The following is a 23114-nucleotide window of genomic DNA, read 5'->3' on the forward strand; positions in this document are numbered from 1 at the left end:
AGTGAACAGATGAAATTATTTCATTAGTACATCCCAATGGCTTATCAGGTTAACTACATTAAAATCTACTCTCCAAACCTAAGAAGAAAGCAAGTATAAATCACAACTGTAAAACATCAGAAAACAACAGTAATGCTAAATCACTTTAAGCAGGTATTAGCGTTTGGGGATTAACGCAGCAAGAAACTTACCAAAGATCTTATCTGTTAGCCAGTTAAGCCTGTTAGCCTTCTCCATTTCCATTCTTCTAAGCACTTATTTCAAATAAGTTAGCAATGTGTTGACAAAACTCACAGAAAACCATATGAAAACAAGGTGCACTGCTGGGTTAACTAAACTCATCGGACTACAAGAGACTGCAGTTTGATCTATGCAGCTGACAACAAAAGGTTTTACAAAGGGACCACACAGATTTGTTTTTGGAACCTTCATGTGATACTTAAGAGTGGAAGACAGCAGACATGCCTTTGAAAAGTAGTCACATCTTACTAACAGAGGTAGGAAAAAAAACAAATAAAAGGACATGAATATTACAGTCAAATGAATTCCCATTCCTCCTGACCCTTGCGAAGAAGTCTCAGAAACATCTTGCTCTTTTAATTTCAGTGCCTTCACACAGACCTACTGCATTGCTTCCTTGGAATTGAAAATTCAGGTAAAGTCACACAGAAGTTATGATGTTTCATAGGAAAGAGTTTCATTCCTATGTGCAGGCCATTACAGGTCAGTAACACCTTTTCCCCCCAACAGAAATGTATCCTTTCATTAAATTACAAGTTATTAAAGAATATTTTTTTACCTGCCAAGAAATGTGCTGTTTAGCAGCACAAACATATTGGTCAAACGTGTGCAGCATTATTAAACATACCCACGTGCAGAAGAAAACTCAACAGCAGTAATGTAAGGCACAGAAGGACCTGTACAATCTGCAAAGACCATATTCCTGGCAAGATCCACCTACAATCCAGGATGGTGCTAACTGTACTTACCGGTACGTGTTCTTAACATGCTGAACCTCTTTTTATTTCACTACCCTACCTTATCCACACAAGCACCAACACGTCCCTTATGCCCCAGAATCAGACTACAGGAGTGTGAAGGAAAACAGGAACAAAGAGGACAAAGAAGGAAGCGATGCCACCAGTGAGATGCTTTCTCCTGAGCCATTTTCTCCTGCTGACACCAAGGCAATCGGGCAGCCACGTCACGAGCAGCACAGCAGGGCAGGAGAGTGACTGAGCTGAAGGTGGGGAGCATACCGGGTCTGGAGGCTTTGAAGCTCCTCATGCAAAAGGAGCACACGGGGAAAGAATCACACCAACTGGTATTGAAAACCAGTATCAGGAAGGGCAGATACAGAATATCTATAACCTAGATGAGCTACACAGAGGGTAACCCCTTAGAATATACATGTAAGTCTCAGCTAAAGAAACAAGTTAGCTATGAAGTCTCCACAAACGAAAGCAAGTGAGCTCAGGTTACTAGATTGAAATGGACATTACAAGAGTCTCTGGAAAAACTCAGTTATATACTATATTAAGTAGTCCATCCATTTGATGGACTATGTCATATCACTTGCCATGAGCCATTTTAGCCCCAAAGGAAACCAAAAAACTTTTTTTTTTAAACCGAAGTTCACTGTATCTTTTAAAACAACAATACTTCTGATGCAAGACCACGTTGCAGTTCCCTCCAACTTGATACTCCTATCATATGCTTCCCACATCAATGTAGTTTTGCATCTTGCCTTTCACGTAAATCTTTACATTTAGCATCTTACAAATGTGTAAGGAGAATTTTGCTCCTGAATAGGACAGAGCACAAGCCATGTTCTAAATACAGCAGTTTATTATTATTTTAAAAACAACACTAGTGATTTACAGACCTTAAGTACCAGTTATATATTAGAGAGATGTTCTCCTTTTGAATTTGTTCTTACAAGTACACTAATACTTTTTTTCTTCCCAGTTGTGAGTTCACTGGCTTTGCAGGATATACCACCACCAATTTACTCTTGTGGAAGTTTTACAAACGTTGATGAGTTCTGAGAAGGCAGGTATTGCCTGTGTATTATTTTGGGGGGACAGCAACCCTTTTGTCATGGTATAAAGATTTTTGTGTCATGGAAACACATTTACTTTAAAGAAAATACTCATATTTACATATATGTAGCAGTCAAAAAAAATGGAAATTATTTTTGGCTGGGAACCAGGCTGTAATGAGCAGCATAAAAGAAATGGCAGTATTAAAGAAGGGGAAGGAAACACTGAGTTGAGCAACACTGGTTGGAACACCGTGCTGAACATCTGCGAGGAAGTCAGATAAGGGATTACCAAAAGGCCCGTATTGTGAGTCAAAGCCTAGCAATGTTCCTTGAAGCAGATTTTATGAGGACAACGTTGCTAAGCTGCTCAACTGAAAGTCACAGATTTAGCTGCTCCTTTGAATATCCATCTCTCTCAACTGACACCTAACAAGAAAATAAATGAAACTCGGTAGAAAACACCACCACAACAGTAGAGGCAGTGCATTTTAGTAAAACTGCAGTGCTTCCATAGCAAGGAAGTATGAAAGAGTTTAAAAGAGTTTAAAAGATTATTATTTTTTTAAACAAACAGAGCTGTCTTGGCCACGCCAACACAGATGCTGCTGGATAAACCCAATCTGCATGGATGTGGACTCCCAAAGTTTTAGAAGCTGATGTTTTCTGTCATGATGGTTTGGCCATGCAGGTAAAGTCAGTGTATTTTCCAGCAACTTCCTAGAAAGCATCTGTGTAACTGTCTGAAGCATAACCATCAAAAACCGAGTATATACAAATTCAAAGGCTAAAAAGTTGAGGCATGATGTTATACAAATAAGTGTATTTTGTTGGCTTACATATGTTAGTGTGCCACAACACAGCAGACCGTATGATTTACTTTGCTTACAGAACAGCACTGGGTTTCCCTGAAAGATAGGAAGCTCCAGCACGTAACACACAAGTTCAGAAACAGCAGCAGGAACACTTTTCATGCTAGAAGGTAAAAGTGACTACAACTGCTCCAAGGTTCAAAGTACCAGAGACACATCGTGACGTATGTCAGGCAGCACATTTTGTGCACGTGCAGAACTACATGTGAGTAGTACTTAAAAAGTGACTAAGGAGCAGCCTCTCAAGCTGCATTTCATAGTTCACACATATGCTTGCCAGTGGAGCTTACATCTGGCTGTAGTGATGTACGCAGTCTGCACGCAACCAAGGCACGCTAAGGGCTTGGATTTTCAGTTGCATACACACAAAAACCAACTCAGTCTCAAAGAACATGTTAAAGCTCCTGGAGTGCTTGGTTTTAGCATCCCGTGAGAATCTGCACGCTGGCTTGAGTTGTCACATAGGAGTTTTCACTCACCAATGCATTTAGCAGAGTCATTTGCACCTAAAAGAGGCTGGCTGCCTGCCAGCTGCCTGAATTCAACACCAAAATTTGTCAAAGCGAATTTCTAGCTTGCAAGCAAGTACCAGCCAGATCCTGCTGGAGGAACCCACCGCATTTTCCACTTGGGGAACTCACATGTCGTAACTCAAACCATTTCCATTACTGCTACCTGAGGATAAATCCACATAATCTGTGCAAAATAAGACAGTCAACTCGGAGGAAGGGGATGAAAGAAAGAACTGCTGGGGGATGAAAAAGCAGAAGAAGGGATTTAAGGATAAACCTTTCATTACCACCGCATCCACCTAATGTGGCTTGGTTGTAGTCCAGCTAACCTCTTGAAAGAAACCCATTAGATGTAAGAACACGTCAGCTGCTTTCTAGGACTGCAAACTGAGCTGCCAACTCCTGAGTGTAAGAGCTCTGTAATAAAAGTGAGGACTAACACTTGACCATTTCCCCTCTGAGGGCTTTTCAGAATAATGTACATATAGCTAAGTACACAGTCTTTCTTTGTATTACATACTTACTGTTTCATTAAGTCCATTTCAATAAAAAAAAATCAGAAAAATGCGTTTCATACATGCAAAGAAATTGAACAATGAATTTATAAATGAAGTTTTTTTCTTATCTATATTAATTACAGGGAGAACTACAACTTGCTTATTAAAAAGCAGTTTTAAAAAAGTACTTAAAAGGCATTACTTCAAATTCTAGGAAAATAACCCTATCATGATTAAAAACATTCCAAGTTTGTGTTTGTTTTAATGAGGTCCAAAAAGCAAGATGTACACAGTGAACTCCTGAAGTTTAAATATTAAATATGGAGGTAAATCCAGCTCAACTAATTAGCAAAGACCTGCACTCAGTCCATTTGCTAATATGAATTATGAAAGCTGACTGATGTATTTGCTTTAAAAATATCCAGTACTGATACAGAAAACATGAGTAAGATCATCTCAACCTCGCTTTAATCAATATTTCTGAGAATGCCTTCATCATGAAATTGTCCAAGGAATTCCACATACAGCCAAACAAAGCCTGCAGTAAATATTTTCTAAAAACACCAGTCTGCTGACATAAGCATATTTAAATACAATTTAAACAGGTCTATAAGAATTCATACAAACAGTTTCACTAAATAAAAACCCCATAAGCAAAAAACATAAGGGTAAAATACTACAAATAGTATTTTTTACCTGTATTTTAAGCATGCTCAGAAACTGTTTTATCACTGAACAGGTTTAAGGCTTTGCTTTTATGATTGAAGACTTATCTTGGCAAATTTTTTAACAGTTACTGAGACCCTTCCAAAGTTCAACATCATACCTGAAACTGCAGCCATCGCTAACAGCATCCAGCCTTTGACCTACAGTTCCATCTTTACTGCAGTCAGAGGCAGAGGAAGTCACTTACAATTGGGACATAATACTGAGGATTGTCCTAACCCATTTCATGCCAATTAGGAAGCGGAAACAGATTTGTGTTCTGAATTTATTATAGGAAGCGCTTATAACAGCAGCATGCAATTCTGAAAGTGAGCAATCAGGCAGCTGCTGAATTAAGTGCAAAGACAACAGTGTGGATGTATTTCCCTGACTACACTTGTCCAGCTACCAGCAGATTTACATCATTCTTTTATGTCATGTCATCCATCTTCCTTTAAGAGGACTTCATCATCTCTCTGAAGAGACCATAAATTCTCTGGATTTCTATTACATCCTTTAATATTAAAATAGGAAACAAATGCAGAAGAGACATAAGCACATGGTAAACAGAGACACTGTATTTTTTCATTCCCTCCTTTCTCAATGCTTCCTCAGAAATATTTTAAGTCTCTTCCTTCAGCACTGATACCTTATTGTCAACTAAAACACGTTGATATATATGACTTCTGTATCAAGTGGTTGTTTTATCAACACATTTTTTCCTCAATCCACATCATTTCGCAACAGGTACCTTGATGCATGTGTTTGAAATGTCACATACAGCTCCCTTCCTAGGGAGGGTGAGTCTTCCTTCATCTTGAAGATACTCCATTTTCCACTTTTGGGAAGTGCCTGGGCTCCACTTGCTTTCACTAACACCTCAGCTCAGACGGCTTGAATTTAGAAACTTTGTATTTTTCTCCATTTTTTTGGTCTCAGAATAAACAGTCTAAAATTCTTACTCTCTTTTGGTTTTTGACAGTCAGATCACCATAATTTAACACGCTCTGACAGCTGAAATTAACATCCGTAAGAGGATCCATGGCAACTGCCCAGGCATGTATTTGTAGACTGCTGGGCTGTGCTAGGGCTGCTGCACATGCATTGCAATTTAAATTCGTATGCTTGACTTTCAAGTGATTTAAATTACCTAAATTTCCAGCAGACCAAGAGGCTGCACTGATGTCTGCTGTAGCTCAGTTGAGATGTAGCAACTGCACCAATCCTCTCCAGAAGAGAGGCTGCTCCCTCTTTTCTAATATTTACGTATCTCAAACCTGAAGAGCATCAATGAAAAACCTCTTTACTTCAAGGTGACAAAACCTAACAGGGCACAACTGTAAGCCCTAGAGAGAGTGAAACTACAAAGAGCATTTTTAAATCAGAAAACTGGTACACAGGAAGGCTTAATCTTACGACAGTATTTTTTTCACTTGCTTGATACAATAACTGGGCTTACAGACAAGCCAATTCTGCACTGGAAATCCCCAACACACCTGCTGGTACTCGAGACAAAAGTTTTCCATGCTAAGTGATGATATTAGCAATTAGCATGAAGTAGCTGACTCAGAGATTCAGATGTACAATGAAAATCAAGGTGGGAGCTCATACAGGGCTCTCCCAACTGACCTTCGGCAGCAGTTAAATAGAAGCAGCTATTGGGTTGAGAAGCAAGAAGTCATACTGTCCCCAAACTCTGTCCAAAAACACACCCTTGTCTGGCTCTTTAGCGACATGCTTTAAAATCAATGTTTAAAAGTTTGCAATGACTGTTGTGCTTTTAACAGAACACAGAAAAATGAGCTTCTGAAAAAAAAAAAACACAAACAGCTTTAAGCAAAAAAATAAAGGGAAGAAAAGTCCTGAAATTAAGGGACCTAGTTATGAAAAAAGTTTGTGTGAAATATTCTTCAGTTTGTATTCTGCACAACTCCCATCTTCAAAAAAGGCGTGAACAAGGATTTTTAAGTTTTACCTTAAGAAGCCAGCATATTCAGAAACAGGCTGCTCTCACAGTTCTCAAGTACTAACAGGTCTTACTTCCCCTTTCTCAGTCATTATTTGCACCAAATACCAACAAGGCTTGGGGAAGCGAAGTTCTACTTATCAAGTAGTCACTCCACACACTTTACACCTAGAAGATCACAAGTCACAAGAATAGTACACAACTGAAAGGAAAGGTTTTAATTCAAACTTACACCTGAAAAAAAAAATATTATTAAAAGACGATCCAGTGCAGAGGACACAGAAAATAAGGCATTGAAACAGAATTTGGTCACCCTCTGCATTAAGATGTGTAGCAGCGTGGAACCTGTTAACAAGGGTCAAGAACTCTTTGATGCAAGCGCTCCGAGCAAAACTAGTTCTGCTGACCATGCAAGTCTCCAGCAACACGCTCAGAAATCAAACTTAATAGAGTAAAGCCATGTGAGATCCTTGCAGAGGAAATCTAGTACATGAAACACCCGTGGTCTTTTCCAGTTAGTGGAAGCCTGTGCAGTTTGCGCTAGCCAAACCCAACCAACGTCACTCCATGTCACTGCCGCAGGACTTACCCGGACAAGTGCATCATCTATGATGTGATCACGTCTCACTTTGAGTCGCAAGTACGGGTTGAGCTGCTGTCCTTGAACTAAGCTGTAGAGCACAGTTATGCGTCGCTCACTGTACATCCGGATCCTATTGTCGTAATACAATCCCAGGTTCTTGGTAACAGCATTCAATATGAAGGGACAAGTCATAAAAGAGAATTTGTTTTCTGTTTCTACTTTGAAGAAAGTGTAGTCTTTGTCCATTTCTAGCACATCATTCAGTGGTTCATTAATAAATTCTTCAAAAGGAATAAGTGGTTTTCTGCAATCTATAGTTTTAACACCCAGTTCAGTTTCCAGAGGGTCAACTCGAGGACCTTTTTTATTTCTTCTTTCCTCACCCAACAGCTCTTGAAGAGTTAGTTCACTTGATTCCGGGATAGGTTCTTCATCTTCCTCTTCATTATGATCTGTATCCACATCCCCTCCTACTACGTTTGCATAGTAAACCATTTTCAAGCACTTTGAAGCAGCAACAACAGCATCATCGTCATTCACTAGGTTACGACTATTGAACTCGTTGCTTATGACTTTGTAAGTAATAAGCTGCTGAAACGTTTCCATCATTCTCCGAATTTGGTCTGCTCTATACTTAGACCACAATCTGACCAGTTTTGCTTGGGCTGCAAGGGGTAGCTTGCTCATTGCTTTGCAAAACAACGGCAGAGCCATTTCCAGGTATTCAGGGCTATGAAGATTGCCATTCTCCATAACGATTACAAACAAATTCAGATAGTTAGGATCCCGAGAGTACACATTATGGTAAGTCAAGTCACATTCCACATTAGGTGACAAGTACACAAGTGCATTTAAAAAGGCAGTTTCTATTTTTTCATTAGAAAGTAATCTATCATAGACCCGCCTGACTGCTTCAATATCTACAGACACTTCATCGGGGCCTAATTTTTGGAGGTTATTGTCTCCCTGTGTGTTATCACCTATTCTTGATGATGACGACGACGACGCGCCTGAATCTTCTTCCATAGCAGCAGCTGAACAGGCAGCTTTTTCCTTTTCATCTTCATCTTTGTCTTCATCCTTTCCTTGAAGGGACTTGAGCTCCTCCTTCGTATGCTGCTTGGCTTTTCGGAAACTCTGTACCAATGCTTCAGCACTAGAAAATACTCTCCCAATCACCCGGATTAAAGGGGAATAATCCTCTTTCTCTCGACATAGTTCAAGAATTTCATATATCTTGTCTTCTGTTAGAAAAGTCACATCTACAAAGAGATGAAATATTTTAATTGTATTAAGATAAAATTAAAAAAATATTTGCTCTACTCATGAAATATGTATATCATATCATTAACACACTTTAGAAAAAACAGCGTCAGCGCTTGATAAATTCAAAACATATTTCGATTTCAATAGCATGAAGAATCATAACTTCTTTCATAACTTTTCATAACTTCTTTCACAATTCTTTTGTGTAATATTTCATTTGTGGATGCGAATCAGAGAACATACTGTGACTGTGAAATTGTTTCACTGTCTTTTGATTGACTACATTTGGTCACATTTAACAGTACTATATTGTCTAACCGAGAACAACTAGGGCAATCGGTAAGATGTTAAGCTTTGAAAGTCTTATGACAGTAACAATACTGCACAGCTAACAGACAAGTCATTAAACTGTCTGAACTATCAACTTTTTTTCAGAGCACATATTTAATCCACGCACTTCCCCATTTCTTAACACAGATCTTGAAAAGATTCATCAATTTGTTTTGTTGTATTTATGATTGAATATACAATTTCTTATTTCTATTTCTAATGTTTTCTGCAGTGTGTGTGCATATAAATATAATATAATATACTACCTTCTAAATTACACACACAGACGGGCAGGTGAATTACTTCTCTGTCCACTAGGCCTTGCTGAAGCACACTCATCAACTTGCTATTCAGATGATCAAGCTGGCTTACAGACACAACAGCAGTACAGGCTCCAAGTACCTGTTCCCCCCTCTCCAAGTGCAATAGCTCGTTTGGGGATACATTTGCTAACCTGAATCTTCCTTTCTCTTTATTAAGAGGAGAAAGCATTATATAGTTTTCCCTGCTGTTTCTCAAGCAGGGCCCACAGATGTATGTGCATCAGGTGATGACTTAGAGTAGGATTACTACCAAACACATGATCAGACACTGAAAAGCCAATCTAGTTTAAACATTCAGATTCTTCCAAACTGGCACATCGAATGAAAACTGAATTTGTGTAATCTCTGCAGGGCTGAGAACATGCATCACATCACTGTATCCATCAACCCCAGCAGTATAACCACCTTTGAGGAAAGTAGTAACTGTATCATCTTAATATATATACTTAGATACAGTGTATGTTTAAATATTTTGAAATGGGATTACCTACCTTAACATTCATTTTAAGCAGTCATTTAGTTAAAAATACAAACTAAATCATGCAGAGAGACTATTTTTTTTTTGCAGAGACCCAAAATCATGAGCACATGTAACATGGGAAAAAATAAGTTTGTCACGCTACTGAGATTCTCTTCCAACAAATATGAAGACAGTGGAAAAAGCTTCAAAACTAAAATCTGTCCCGCTAAATAAATAACAGCATTGAAAATATTATGAAAGGATTCAGTCCTAATACATCTCCTATTTTTATCTGCTGCCATGCGTATGCAAGCAGCAAACCTGCCTAAAATAAACTTAGCTGCTGATACAGATTGTTCTATGCCTTAGGTCCTCAAAACAAGGACTACACTCTTCACTGACTCCACAGCATGGAAGTTACTTATAGCACAGAAATTATCAATAAAGCTGACAGTTTATTAACACATTTTAAATTCCCATGCTTTCAACACAATTTCACCCCCCTCCTTTTTTTTTTTTTTTTAAACAGATTTATAGTATTTAAATAAGAAACCATGTGCTATTTCCTGTTAAAATATTTAGTATTAGCATAAGCAGTTTCGTAACAGCTTTAAGTCATATTCTGTGACCATGCTCCAACTGAGCTGCTGTAAGGGCCTGTCCCATTTTACTTTATAGCAGTGATCAGCATCTGACATGTCTGTATCCAATACTGATCATCTGCAGAGTAAGCCAGACATAATTGAAGCTTCCTTTCTATTGAAGTCAGTTTTAACTGACATTTGACTGTGAGCTTTACACACCTTCTCTCAATCCTTCTACTACAACTAAGTGACCCAACAAAGTAAACGGTTCCTCTCAAACCTTGCTCTAATGCTACTCCATGACATACTCACACATGAAATCAAGCTTCAGAGGTGATTCCAGTAATTTAGAATAGAAATCTAGAGTGCTCGATTCCTTAAATGTGATTCCTTTCCCCAGGTAAGTAAGAGTCCCAAGTGGTATTAAACAACGCATTAATGCTTTGGCCATACAGCAACAAAGACAGGTCCGCACTTGTGACTCTACAATAAATGAAATTTGAGTCATTGCTTTAGACAACGGAGTGCCTCTGGAGTGCAAAGACTCTTACATATCTGCATCGTGGAGAGAGGATGGCAGAGTGGGGTAGAGGAATGAAAATCCTGTATGTGAACATCTCCATCAGAAACACACCAAACTAAGAGACAAGTCAGAGAACAGACCAAATGCCTCTCCGGCCAGTCTAACGCTACACTGGCTTCCATTTTCCCCTCCCTATTGTTTGCTTCTTTGCTTACTCAGATCATAAAAAATTTGGGGACACATGCTTACATCAGCTGAAGAACAAACTAATGCTAGTATTGACTGGAGCATCTCAGGTCTCCTATAACAGAGCTACATCTCACTGCTGATTCTGCAAGCCTTTTTAATTCTTTGCTGTAAATGGTTTCACTTTCTTTAGCAAAAATAAATGGATCTAAACTTCTGTGCTTAAACCATTTACTACAACATTAAGTCTGCTCATCGGTTAATAGCTCTAATTTCAGTTAGCTTGGGATTTCTTTTTGCATCACAGATTTTGGTCACAATTAAACCGATTCTTGCAGACTCCTGCTAGCAGAGTTTTAAAAAAAAAAAACAAGAAAAAAACAAACTAAGAAGAAGTCTGAAAAGATGTACAGAATTGGAATTCTCTCCCACTCTGGCTTAAATATTTAAACTTTTTTCACTTGGTAGATGCATTATTTTATTTATTTATTTATTTTTTTTAAGATGTCTGTTTTTAAGTAACAGTCAAGATATCTTATGCAGTGGTCTCTTTCTCTAGTGCTTCCTTAAACGACTTCCTTTGCAAATATGTCTGGTCATCATAACTGGAAGGTTTGCCATTTGGCAAAGACACAGCTTTGCATTAAGGGTTAACTGTAGATCATGAGAAGGGTATATGTTAAAGCCACTGATAGTCCAAAACAAATCTCCAGTGGACACTCCAAGGTTTTATTAGTCCTATTTCCTCTTCCAAAAAAATCCACTGTTCAAGCCTATTATCCATTATATCATTTTGTTCATCTTAAGTTTCTTAACACAGAAACAGGAATCAGTCAAAATATACATTTTACAGCCCGTTAACTACAGGGCAGTTACAAAACTAGGAAAATTAACTGAACTAAAATAGGCCTACAACAGCACTTAAAAATCTCTATGTCTGTAGAAACGGTAATCTCAGAATGCTTATGAATTTTAACAGAGATGTAGTGAAGATCCAGATTTGGAATCGGTGTTCATCAGTAACCCAGCCACTTTATAGAACCTATAGCAAAATATTTGAAGGTCAAATACTGTATTTTATTTAAGGAATCAAAAAAACACCACCACGCTGACATCTGTAGACTTATACTTGCGCATATTAAGTGTGTTCTATTTTAGGAAGAATCTAAAACGACATCTTACCTTTGAAGTCATCTCTTGGGCCTTGCATTTCCTTCTTGTTCATTTTTCTGTCAGTGCAGGAATTGTTGTGGGCACCTTTGGAATTGTTTTCTAGGTAAGCTGAGCTCGTTCCTTTCTTGGAGGGATGAGGATCACAGAGTTTTGCATTAATCTTATAAAGCTCGAGGGCCTTAATGGCTGCTGCATTGTTATCCATACGGAGAAAAGTTGGACAGGAAGCACAAAATTCATTCGTGCAGGCTTCATTTCCACAGCCCTCAGTTAACTGGTGGTAGTAGCGCTCTATTAGATGCTTTGCAGCTGCTCGCTTCCTGTAGCAAACATTCAAACAGTAAGTACAAGGATTAGTAGAGCTTTCACATACGAAGCTCGTTCAAAAAGCATCAGCAAGGCAGAGATTAGTCAGGCACTGAAACACAAGATTTCTGAATCAGAGGGAACATCAGGAGATTTTTTTTTTTTTAAATGTAGGACTCATCTTGACAAACGCAAGTATATTTAATACACAGCTTGATTTATAGGTCCTATGCAAACAAAAGGTAAATCCTCTTTATGCATAGTTTACAGCTTTACACTCTAGTGTTACAGTGGACGCAATCTCAATTGACAACAAAAATAGAGCAGTGCAGATGCAAAGCAAGGCTGCATGTAAAACAGAACCAGATCTACAGGTGATCACGTCTTTGTTGCATAGTACTGAGGTACAGTTGCCACTGAGAGGGAAGCTGCACAACAAACAAATGATCCAGGCATTTATTAATACTACAGCAATAGAATGTAAACTTAAAAAAAAATCTAGGGCTTTTTTTAAAACAAGATTCCAGATGACTGGGTTATCTGATATTTAGTCTATTTAAATCAGTAGGAAAAGTGTTGCTTGGTTAATTAAACTGCTGACAAAACCATGATTAAAGATGAGCTCAAGGCCGAGTAACCTCAGCCTAATAAGGTATACGGCTCTCCAAGAGCTGTTTGCCAAATCCTCCCCTTTCTCCCACAGTAACATACAGCAACTTTGTATTTTGAAGAATTACAACTGTATCTGTATACCACTCAATATGCTTTGTACTATACAGACACACAAAAAAGCTAACTGGCCAGTTATTGAAGTCAGACTTCTATAAAAACATGCCAATGGCAAATAAACTACCTGAAAGCTGCTGGCAATTAGGACAGAAAAAGCTGCATGCAGCACCAAGAACAACATATTTCACCACATTTTTGAAATAAACCTCCAGATTTTTCAATTCATTTAAGAAAGCTAGTTATTAAAGATACCAACTATGAAAAAAACATTTCAAACATTTTAAACAGGTCTAATACATAGGCTTTTTATCCAACTTTAATGATACAGTGCTATAAAGATGGGAAGCAAGATATTCATCAGGAATTGCGATGATTAACTTGAAGTTGCTTTTCTTCCACAAGTTGATGCACCTTCTCTCCATAACACAAATACTTCAGAACTACAGCACCAGACCCACTGGTACTGCTCAGCATTTGCTGCACTTGGCTGCTTGTATGGGCTGGTCAAGTATCAGTTTCAATGCAGTGGCTTCAGAAAGGAAAGCATCCTGAAAGTGACTATTGAGGTGTGAATTATTCAGCAATAACACCCTTGTACCTTCTCTACAAATCACGTGAACCATAAAGGTGTAAGAGAAGAAAGAAAATATTTCTTACAAAGAAAATTATTACCTTAATGCCTACCTGACTTTCTAAAGTTCCACGGCAGAAAAAACAGAAAGGTTTCCCTGACACCCCAAGACAGAGTTGGAAGACCACAAAAAATGAAGCAGCACCATCAATATTATCAAAACCACTACTGTACAAATGGAGTAGCTGTATTTTGATCCAGGGAAAGAGTTACAGCTTTTTCCAGATTTTATATATGTGGTCTTCAGACCACCAGCCTCTTGTGTACGCACATGTAGGTGTACATACACAGAGAGAAATGTAATTATTTTTCATCTTCTCGTTAATACTTCAGCTTTTAGAAGTTTTTAAAAATAGTCTTCTATACAGCTTAGACCAGTACACAATTTTAGACATTTATTATTGAATGCTGAGATTTCATGCTTTGATCATTCTTGAGTTTGAATCATTCCAGACCTTCAAATTTAAAGGGTAAAATATAATTTGTAAGCACATGTAAATGTAACACATGAAAGGCTTTCTTAATTAATATTGAATTCTTATACCTGAGATATGGCCACCTGACTCACCAACATGCTCTTTACTGCTCTTGCAGTCCCTCCTATGCATTACCTTGACACCTTCATGAAAGTTCCTTCCACCTCGAGTTGAAGCTCACTGCTCTAATTTTCCTCTCTCACTGAGCATGTTTTCCACAGCGCATATAGAACAGCAGTCATTTCATACACACATCCTCTTTTCAAGCTTTGTCCTTCCTCATCACATTTTCCTTCCGTCTTATTTCTCCATTGCAGTCTACATGTAGATTACAAGTTCTCTGCCATAACTTGTTTTCTGACCTGTGTAATATAGCTCTGAATGCCACAGAGAAGCTTATGAGACATGATACATAAATGTGTGCATACATGTTTTTACCTAAAGCAGCTAGAGTTGTTATTCAGGTTAACTACATTGAGAAAAGCTGATCAATTCCCTAAAAAGAGATAACTTGCATTTTCAAGCTGGACAAGTTATTAGGCAGCATACACACCCTTCTAGCTCATTAACATCTAGCTTTAATTAAGTTATTTCAGTGTATAAACACTGATTACATTAATAGCAATATTAAACCCTACACTTCAAGCAGGTCATATCCGAGATGTTAAGAGATAAAGCTAAGCTTAGAGTTGTCTCTAACAGCTAACTCCTAAGGGATTCATTTTTTTTTTTTTTTTGTTTCCACGTACATCATGACGAAAAAGGATTTCACAAATTGATTTAAGGATAACTTCCTAAACAGGGGGCCTTCCAAAGCTCTCTTAAGTGAGACACTACTTCAGCGAGGGCAAGAGGAGCTCACTATTACCTCTCTTTTTCCTTCCCCAAAGCCCAACAGTTCCACAAGCTCATTTCCCATTTTAAAAATTAGTGTTTACTGACTTACTCTTATGTACTTAAAGAAAGAAGAATGCCCTAGGCTTTTTAATTGTTCTTTAATGAAAAGCCAGCTAAGTACTTTGCATTTGTAATTGGAATGCTGCAAAATCTGTGGCGTATCACTAGAGACTTGCACCATGGTGCTTTCTGGATACGTAGGCGAAAGCACACTGACTTACAGAATCATTTAGGCTGGAAAAGATCACCAAATCCAGCCATTAACCTGACCTACTGAGCCCCGTAACTAAGTAGTGTCCCTTAGTGCCATATCCACACACTTCTTAAATGTCCCAACAGATGGAGACTGCACAACTTCCCTGCCTGTTCTGATACCTAACCACCCTTTCTGTGAACAAATTCTTCACAATGTCCAGTCTAAACCTGCCCTGGAGCAACTTGAGACCATTTCCTTGTGTACTATCTCCTGTCACCTGAGCAAAGAGACCAACACCCTCCTTGGCACAACCTCCTTTCAGGTAGTTTTAGAGAGCAAGATCTCCCCTCAGCCTCCTTTTCTCCAGACTAAACACCCCCAATTCCCTCAGACACCCCTCTTAACTCTCATTTTCTAGTCCCTTCTTTCGGATGCCTACAGCATATACAAAACAAGGAGTTGAAAGTGCTGCTTCAAAAGTTTCTACACTACAGAACCTAATTTGCCTTTTTCAGCTATCACACTGAATAAAGAGAAATGTTACATTAAAAAAATAAGCAACACTTGCAACAGAGAAAGTCAGAAGTTTAAACATTTAAGGAATTTTAAAAAATGTGGAGAACATATTTTAAAGTCTACCTGCAAAGCAAAGGATTTCCATCTAAGTTTAAAAACTTGTCTGAAGTTAAAGATATCTGCATAAAATAATCTTCACTTCAAGCTTACCTACATTTAAGAAACAGCTATGAAGGTTTCATATTTCTCTGGAATTATCAGCATGGATTGTTGTTTCCAAATAGCTGTTCCTTAGAACACAATTTTAAATTTATTAATACACCAAAGCCTCAGATTGCTCTAACATGTCCAATATTGATAAATGGGAATTTACAATGGCCTGTCTTAACAAAGCCATTAAGAATCCAGAAGTACCAAAGTATTCACAAACTCTTGTCTTCCTTGATAGAAAAAAAAAAAAAAAGAAGAAAAATAGACTAACACATGAAAACCAGAGAGAAATTTGTTAGACATTTTTCTACCCAGAAGACAAACAATTTTTTTTGGGTACTAATAGCAAAACATCTTTCAGTCTATGCCTTAACAAACAGAAGCATAAGCAGACTTACATAGCTGCAACAGTTATACTGCACTTTGGAAGTAAGATCACCATCAGATGAAAAGCAGTCAAAAAAAACCTTACCTACTTGCAAATTTAAATATTGTTTTATGAGATTTTGTTTTAAACTTTGCACGCTGTTTTCCTTCTTCTGTTTTGTAAGCATAATAATGGCAATGCTTGGTGGGAAGTTTCTAGTAAAAGCACTGCCCACAAAGCCCCCTTTGAAGGGACCCTGCACACTGAAATGCCAGATCTTCCACCCAGAGCTGGAGCCGAGCACTGCCCCTTGGTTCCAGTGCTGTTTTAACACCTTTTCTCTGCCTCAGCCACTGCCATCCCAGCTAAGGTAGGCCTGCAAACACACACGCATGGAGCTCACGTTTCCAAACCTCGATCCTTCCAGTGTGGTGTGCCTCAGGCTGTGAACCCCAGTGGCTAGGTGCAGACAATGACCCCTGGGACCATATTGGTCAACCCAGGGTCCTCCCTCCCCACCACGCATTCTGGATCCACTGTGCCTCCATGAGTGTTGCATGCTGGCAGCCTGATACAGCACTCCCTCAAGAAGGGCGAGGCTGAGAACAGAAGTCATCCTGGCTTCATGGAGCAATGCAGGAAGACAGCTGGAGAGATGGAGTCAAGAATGTGGTCAGCGTGTATCTCTTGATCTTGTCTCACAGACAAATTACCTGGTTGTAGTCCTATTAGGAAAGCGCCCTTCGTTACTGCCCTTTCCTCTGCTGATTATTAGCTCTAGGACTCTACAGAGATAACATCATGCCACAGACTAACTGGTTTCATATCCTGGTTCCTATCTCTCCTTCTTAAAAAAGCATTCCAGCATTCAATTAGTCAATAAATTTAGAAATGAGTAATATATCAGTTGCACCCTGGCTTTTCAACCCAAGCAGTATCAGGAGAAGTGCCTGATTTTTATTTATTTATTTTGATAAACATTTCAGGCCAGAAGGTAATAATCCTTTCCCCTAAAATAAGTTATTAAACAATTATTGTAATCAATCAACATATGTAAGTAACAACCACAGGCATATCATGACACTTCACTGTGTTTAAAAATGCTGTGCTCAGGTTTACAGAATTAATGTCTTTTGAAAAAGCTGGGAGGAATACAGCTTTCACAGAAAACACCACAAACATACTCAGCTATATTCCAGCGGTAATTCAAATTACTTTTTTTTTTTTTTTTAATAGTTAAGTATAGGACTAACTAAAAGCTTACAATGTTTTATCCTCTTTGAACAAATTTGTTACTGAAGCTAAAAGTACAGACTTGTTATCAGCTGTTAAACTACTTAGGAGTTTATCATGTCTATGCACAGAATATTTCTGCAGTTCTCCAAATTTTATTTTAAGTTAAGGAGTCCTAAAAACTAGTACTCCATACTGGCTGTGAGATTGTGAAAAGGCCAGCTTTGTCTTTACTGGAAAGAAGTGAGGCAACAGTAACTTCACACACTAGCAAGAACCCCTCAGTCTGTGTAACGTTCAAGACAAAAACAAACAAGGAATATTTTATGAAATATTAAGCAAAATACATATTTACTATGTTTTGTGTTGTTCTCCCTCAGTTAAAAAAGTCCCAACACTCAAGCTAAAAAGATTAAACTTCACGTTGAACTGTATTGAAATTTGTCAGTTGTGAAGTTTACAGCTGTGTTCTGCAGCCCTAACGAACAAAAGAGGTTGCATCTCATTGCAGTGCTGCTGATAAAACACATAAAGACAGTAACTTGGTGACACCGGTTCTCTTTGTCTCCTTCTGGGCCACTGCTGTGTTCCTGTAGCAAGCCTGCCTGATCCATGAGACAAGCTATTTTAGACAAAAGTATTGATATAAGAAGAGGACTGACATCTAAGACCAACCTGCAGGAAAGGACCTAAACAGTGATCACCACGGACTCCCCTTGTGAAGCTTGAAGGAAAGAGGTCTAGTACAGGAAAAGGACAATCCTACAACTCTGTTTTCAAGTTAAAAAATAGTTCTGGAGTTTGTAATGAGTTAGGTTCCCATGGTAGCATTCTTTTACTGTGTTCATTCCATCTGACACTGTCCTAAAACAGTGCCTGTGGTCATGCAGAAACTGACTGCAAACAACATGGGATCAGAAGACCTGAAGACCCTAACTTCCAGTTTAAGAGCAGTCCAGCACCTGCGGATTAGAAAGCTCCAGTTTCTGCAAATCCACCTGTGGTTTCAGCTACGAGGAAAATAATTTCAGACATTAGGTACTAGGTATGATGAATCACTAATACTTACATAGTCACTGTATATATTTGCAATGGCTGTAAATTATTTTTCTGGCATACTTTGGAGGCTGCTGCAGGATTTTCATGTTGCCATTCTTTGAAGGGAAACAAACCAACTATGAAATCCACTCCAAAGCGAGACAGCTACGCATCAAATAGAACCGTAACAACACTCTAAATGGGGATGGGTGGGGTTAAGCAACTTCAAAACAAATCTGACATTTCAAAGTTACAATGCATCCTATCCTCAAGACCAAAATGAAAGCTGAATTAATAGAAAACCATCATAACATAATATTCAAACCCTGGGATTGATGTGTGACAAAACACAATAAGTGGAGGGAAAGTACATGAACTTAGAAGGGTCTTCAAGTTACCGTTAGACAATGACAAATTCTGTAAATTAGTTCTAAACGGGTTTTTAGAAAGCTGCACCAATCAATGCCAGAAATTATTGCAGTCCTGTGGCAGGAGCAGACAGGAGAAGGTGCTCATCTTGAAAATTTAAGGACTTGAATGAATGCTTAAGGAAAAAAAGGACTCCTAACTCTGAGCTTGCACTAAGATGTTTGTTCATCAAGATTAGAGGCAGAACTTGAAAAGCTTGGGATAAGTAAGACTCTTATCCATGGAAGCACATTGCAGAGTCCAAGAGAGTCAAATTTTATTGTCTTTTAATTAACATGTGAAACATGTGACCATGCTCTTGGTACAGAGCTTTGCAATGCAAGACAGGAACAAATAAAGCAATTATATCAGCCAACCAGAGCAAAACAACTTAAACATTCATTGTGCAAATAACAAAACACTTGCGTTAAGTCCCCGAGTTTACTAATGAATTATAGGCATGTTAATAACACAGCCAGTATTTTAGCTGCACGGGAGGCTTGCAGGTCAACGTCTGTTACCCAGCATGCTATTCCACCTGATGTGGGGAGAGCAGCTATGCAGCGGGATTGCAGAAATTCTTCATTGGTGATGTACACATCACACTGTCCTGCAGTTTTACAAAATTTCCTTTTGCAAGCGTACCATTTATTAATGCCATATAACTGCCACTCAGAACACGATCCCTACAGTTTGACTGGCTTGCATGTATTTTAGGGAGATGCATAAAACCTACGTAGAGCAACTCCTATCATCATTCTGCATCAAAAAAAATAACAGCTTTCACAGAAAAGCTTGCTACTGGGGATACTAACTTTTCAGCTTCAGTTTTAAGGAGAACACGCATAAATTGTCAAACTGCTAGAAGGGAAAATAGTTGTACTGGCTTTCCCTTCTGATTTATCATAGGTCTTTATGCAGTCTTCATTTCACACCTGTCGAGGTCCTTGTTACGTGACGTATCTGTCCTTACAAAGGGTGAAAAGCAGCAGTCCCAACTTACAATATCCAGAGCAGATTACAGCCAGACTACAGCCTGATTCCGCACAATTGGCTACAGAGAAACATAACTCAGCTTGCTCCAGGAACAATAAAACAGGCTGCTGCAAAGGAGAGAGCATGGCAGGATTTTTGCTCTGCAACCTCTAACACATGCCATGCAGTGGTAGCCAGTCACCTCTCAGGACTGGATCTCTGCAACCTGTGCCCTTAAGAAATCAGCTGAGAGCACTTCTGGTGCTGGTGGCATGAAAGAGGGTGAGCAAACTCGCCATCCCAGGAGAAATATTCTTAATGAAAGAAGATACTTTGCTCCAGTGAATCCCTAAAAACCCATGGGGAAGTGTTCCTTGCTTCCTCTTCTGCTGGTAGATATGCAAACCAACGTGGAGCTGCTCAGCTCAGCTTTGCCCCTCCACAAGTTGGGCAGCTACAGCAGGGGAGTCCTTGAGCCATTCAGACCATGTCCCTAGCCTGCGAGACAACTCCTGAAATTCGCATACAGCCCGTGGTGTGTAAAATACTAGACCACTTGGGGTGAGGGAGGGAAGGAAATGGTCAATTTGTTTATGGTCACAGAAGACATTTCAGACAGAAGAGAAATGAACCCAGATCTTTTGAAGTCTAGGACAGTACCCTAGCAACTGGGATACACTCCCTCTATTATTTTGGAACTTCTGTTCTAATCCACAAGAGCAAAGCTTGTGGTTTTTCTATTCGAATTCTAGGACAGGATGGTTTGAATAGCTAGAAAAGAATCTTCATTTGCTAACTTACATAAGAATAAAGCCTCAAGTAACTTTTTTTTTTTTAAATGGTCTCCTCATTCCCACAACCTTTTGTAATTTGAAATAGAAATGAACATTTCAGTCTAATATAATCTTGTTTCTAGTTAATCTTGGCTTCTGGACTAATGAAGACAGACCAAAATAAGGTTCCAAACTGCTAGCATGATGCTATGTGAATACTGCTTAGTGAAAGGAAGTTAGTTTGCTGTTTCTAGTAGTACCTAGCATATGAATTTTGCCAGATCAGACCTTTTTTTTTTCTTAGTTCAGCAATCCATCCGCCAAAATAGATGCTAGCAAGTGTTATGCCTTTAGTACTGAGCTGTCTTCAAACCCATGCATGATGTTAGCAAGTAGCAGGTAGAAATCACACCCCTACCGTCAAATCTGAATACAGGCCTGAAGATTATTGACACTGTATTATGCTACCATCTACTGGTTCACATTCAATTAAACCTCCAAACTTTCCCTTCAATCTATTCACTCAAAAACCCTAGTTTTTACAGAGACCTGAGATAATTTTTCACAGCAAAAGTATTAGTTTGAATTTTTCTAAGGTGATTCCATAGTTCTACTTAGCTTCTGCCTTTCTTTTTATGCAGGTGCAAGAGTAATTGCTACACATTATAAACATTTTCACACAACATACATCGAACTCATCTACTCGTGTACTTACATTCGGCTAGTTTCAATGTTTTCAGAGTGAGGTTCTCCTGGTGATCTGCAAATACAGATATAAAGTCTTAAGCACTCTGTTATTTTAAGTTGTTACAGTATGAAGAGTTAGAAATGCAAAGTGATAATTATTTTGTAATTAAAAAGCATCAGCTTTTGTGCACTTGTACATTTAACTTGTGACCAAACTGTAGAAGACAGCTTTTAACATAAATCTGAGAACACAGTTAAGGCAAAGGATGGTGTTTTTCCCCAAAGCTTATGCAACAGCAGCCAGAGGAGACTTCTGCTGGCAGTACCTCTCTATGCAGGCTGCGTGGTGCACCACTTCTGGGGTAATTCTTCATAACCATTTCTGTAAGCCAAACGTACATTCCAAGTTTATCAGTGATCAACAGTTGGATTCAAAGATACAGCTACAGCAGGTCAGAAGCAGGTCTGAACAATCTCTAAACAAATTTCATGTCTAATTACTCAGATTTATGCACATAATTTCACAGAGCAGAAGAGCTACAGCCAGTTTTCTGTTTACTCCAACCAATGGATCCACCAGTAATATTGAGAATTAGGTGTTATTGCCTGACGTTTTTGAACACAAGCAGCAGTTCTGCACAGCTTGCCTATCACTTTAATTTAATTTAGAGAGTTATTTAAAGGGTACAGTTCTATATTAACTTAAGTCAGCTAAATTACAGCTGCTTGGCTCCTTCTTATTCCCATCTTCTTCGTTATGCCAGCAATGATTCAGGAAGTTAATTTATTTTTTAGACATTAATTTTTTCCTGTCTTCTGGGCTTCCCCCCTACCCAGAGAGTCTGAAGCCAGATGAGACTTCCGAGCCAAGAAACAAGGCAGTACAAAAGCAGCAGTTTTTAACTTCAGTCCCCTTAAGCTGCCTTGAAGTTGTATCGTGAACTGTACCCAACTTTCACTGTGATACAGACTTCGGTACAGTTGACCAGAACTGTTAAATTGAACATTTTGTGTGAGAGTAGAAACATAACACAGCCATCACAGCAAAACTCCGAAGCTTACATGAACTAAAGTGTCTTTCACAACAGAGCTTTCTCTAAACAGAAGTGAGCTAACATCTGTAAATACAGCTCACTTTGGAGGTTTCAACCAAGTTTGCTAGGGGACTCTGGTTAGCACAGCTAAGCAGGATTTCCCATAGTTTTACTAGAATAGCCTTTGTTCACAGCAATTTAATTTTTCTTGATTTGTTACATGGCCACCCATGCTATTTTACACATTATTCCACCATAGCTTGAAGCACTTCTGCTAATCCTAAATTTCACTGCATTACCTCACTACATGGTCCCTGCTATCACAGCCTGGAACGTTCTCACAGTTTTCTACTAAAACTGTGGCTCCTTTTACTGACATACCAAACCTTAGTAGCTTCCTAGATTTTACCAAACTGTACTGTATTAACAGATTGGGTGCCTAGAAAGCATTCCTGGTAGACAAGTTAAAATTCCTAGGCTAACTGGATACTGTGCAGTGACAGATGATGCAGCACACAGGAAGTTATTTGTTTACATTTCACTAAGTTATAATATTCATCTGACGCTAGAGGTGGAACTCCGACCTTACTATCCAACTAAGTTTACGCTCGTGCTTA

The 23114-nt window shown here is 38.7% G+C and overlaps 1 protein-coding gene across 2 annotated transcripts in view; it reads right to left on the reverse strand.

The window, feature by feature from the left end:
• The window catches only part of UBE3A (ubiquitin protein ligase E3A), a 48917-nt gene that overhangs the window by 9340 nt on the left and 16463 nt on the right, over positions 1-23114 (reverse strand). For both annotated transcript variants that reach the window (XM_082770980.1, XM_082770981.1), the window contains 3 exons: positions 21492-21536; positions 12031-12341; positions 7183-8438 (listed from right to left, as the gene is read on the reverse strand). In XM_082770980.1, coding sequence (XP_082627106.1) covers positions 7183-8438; positions 12031-12341; positions 21492-21536 — 1612 coding nt within the window. The remainder of the gene's footprint in view (positions 1-7182; positions 8439-12030; positions 12342-21491; positions 21537-23114) is intronic.

This window comes from Aythya marila, assembly GCF_965140915.1.
Source record: "Aythya marila genome assembly, chromosome: 1".
NCBI lineage: Eukaryota > Metazoa > Chordata > Aves > Anseriformes > Anatidae > Aythya > Aythya marila.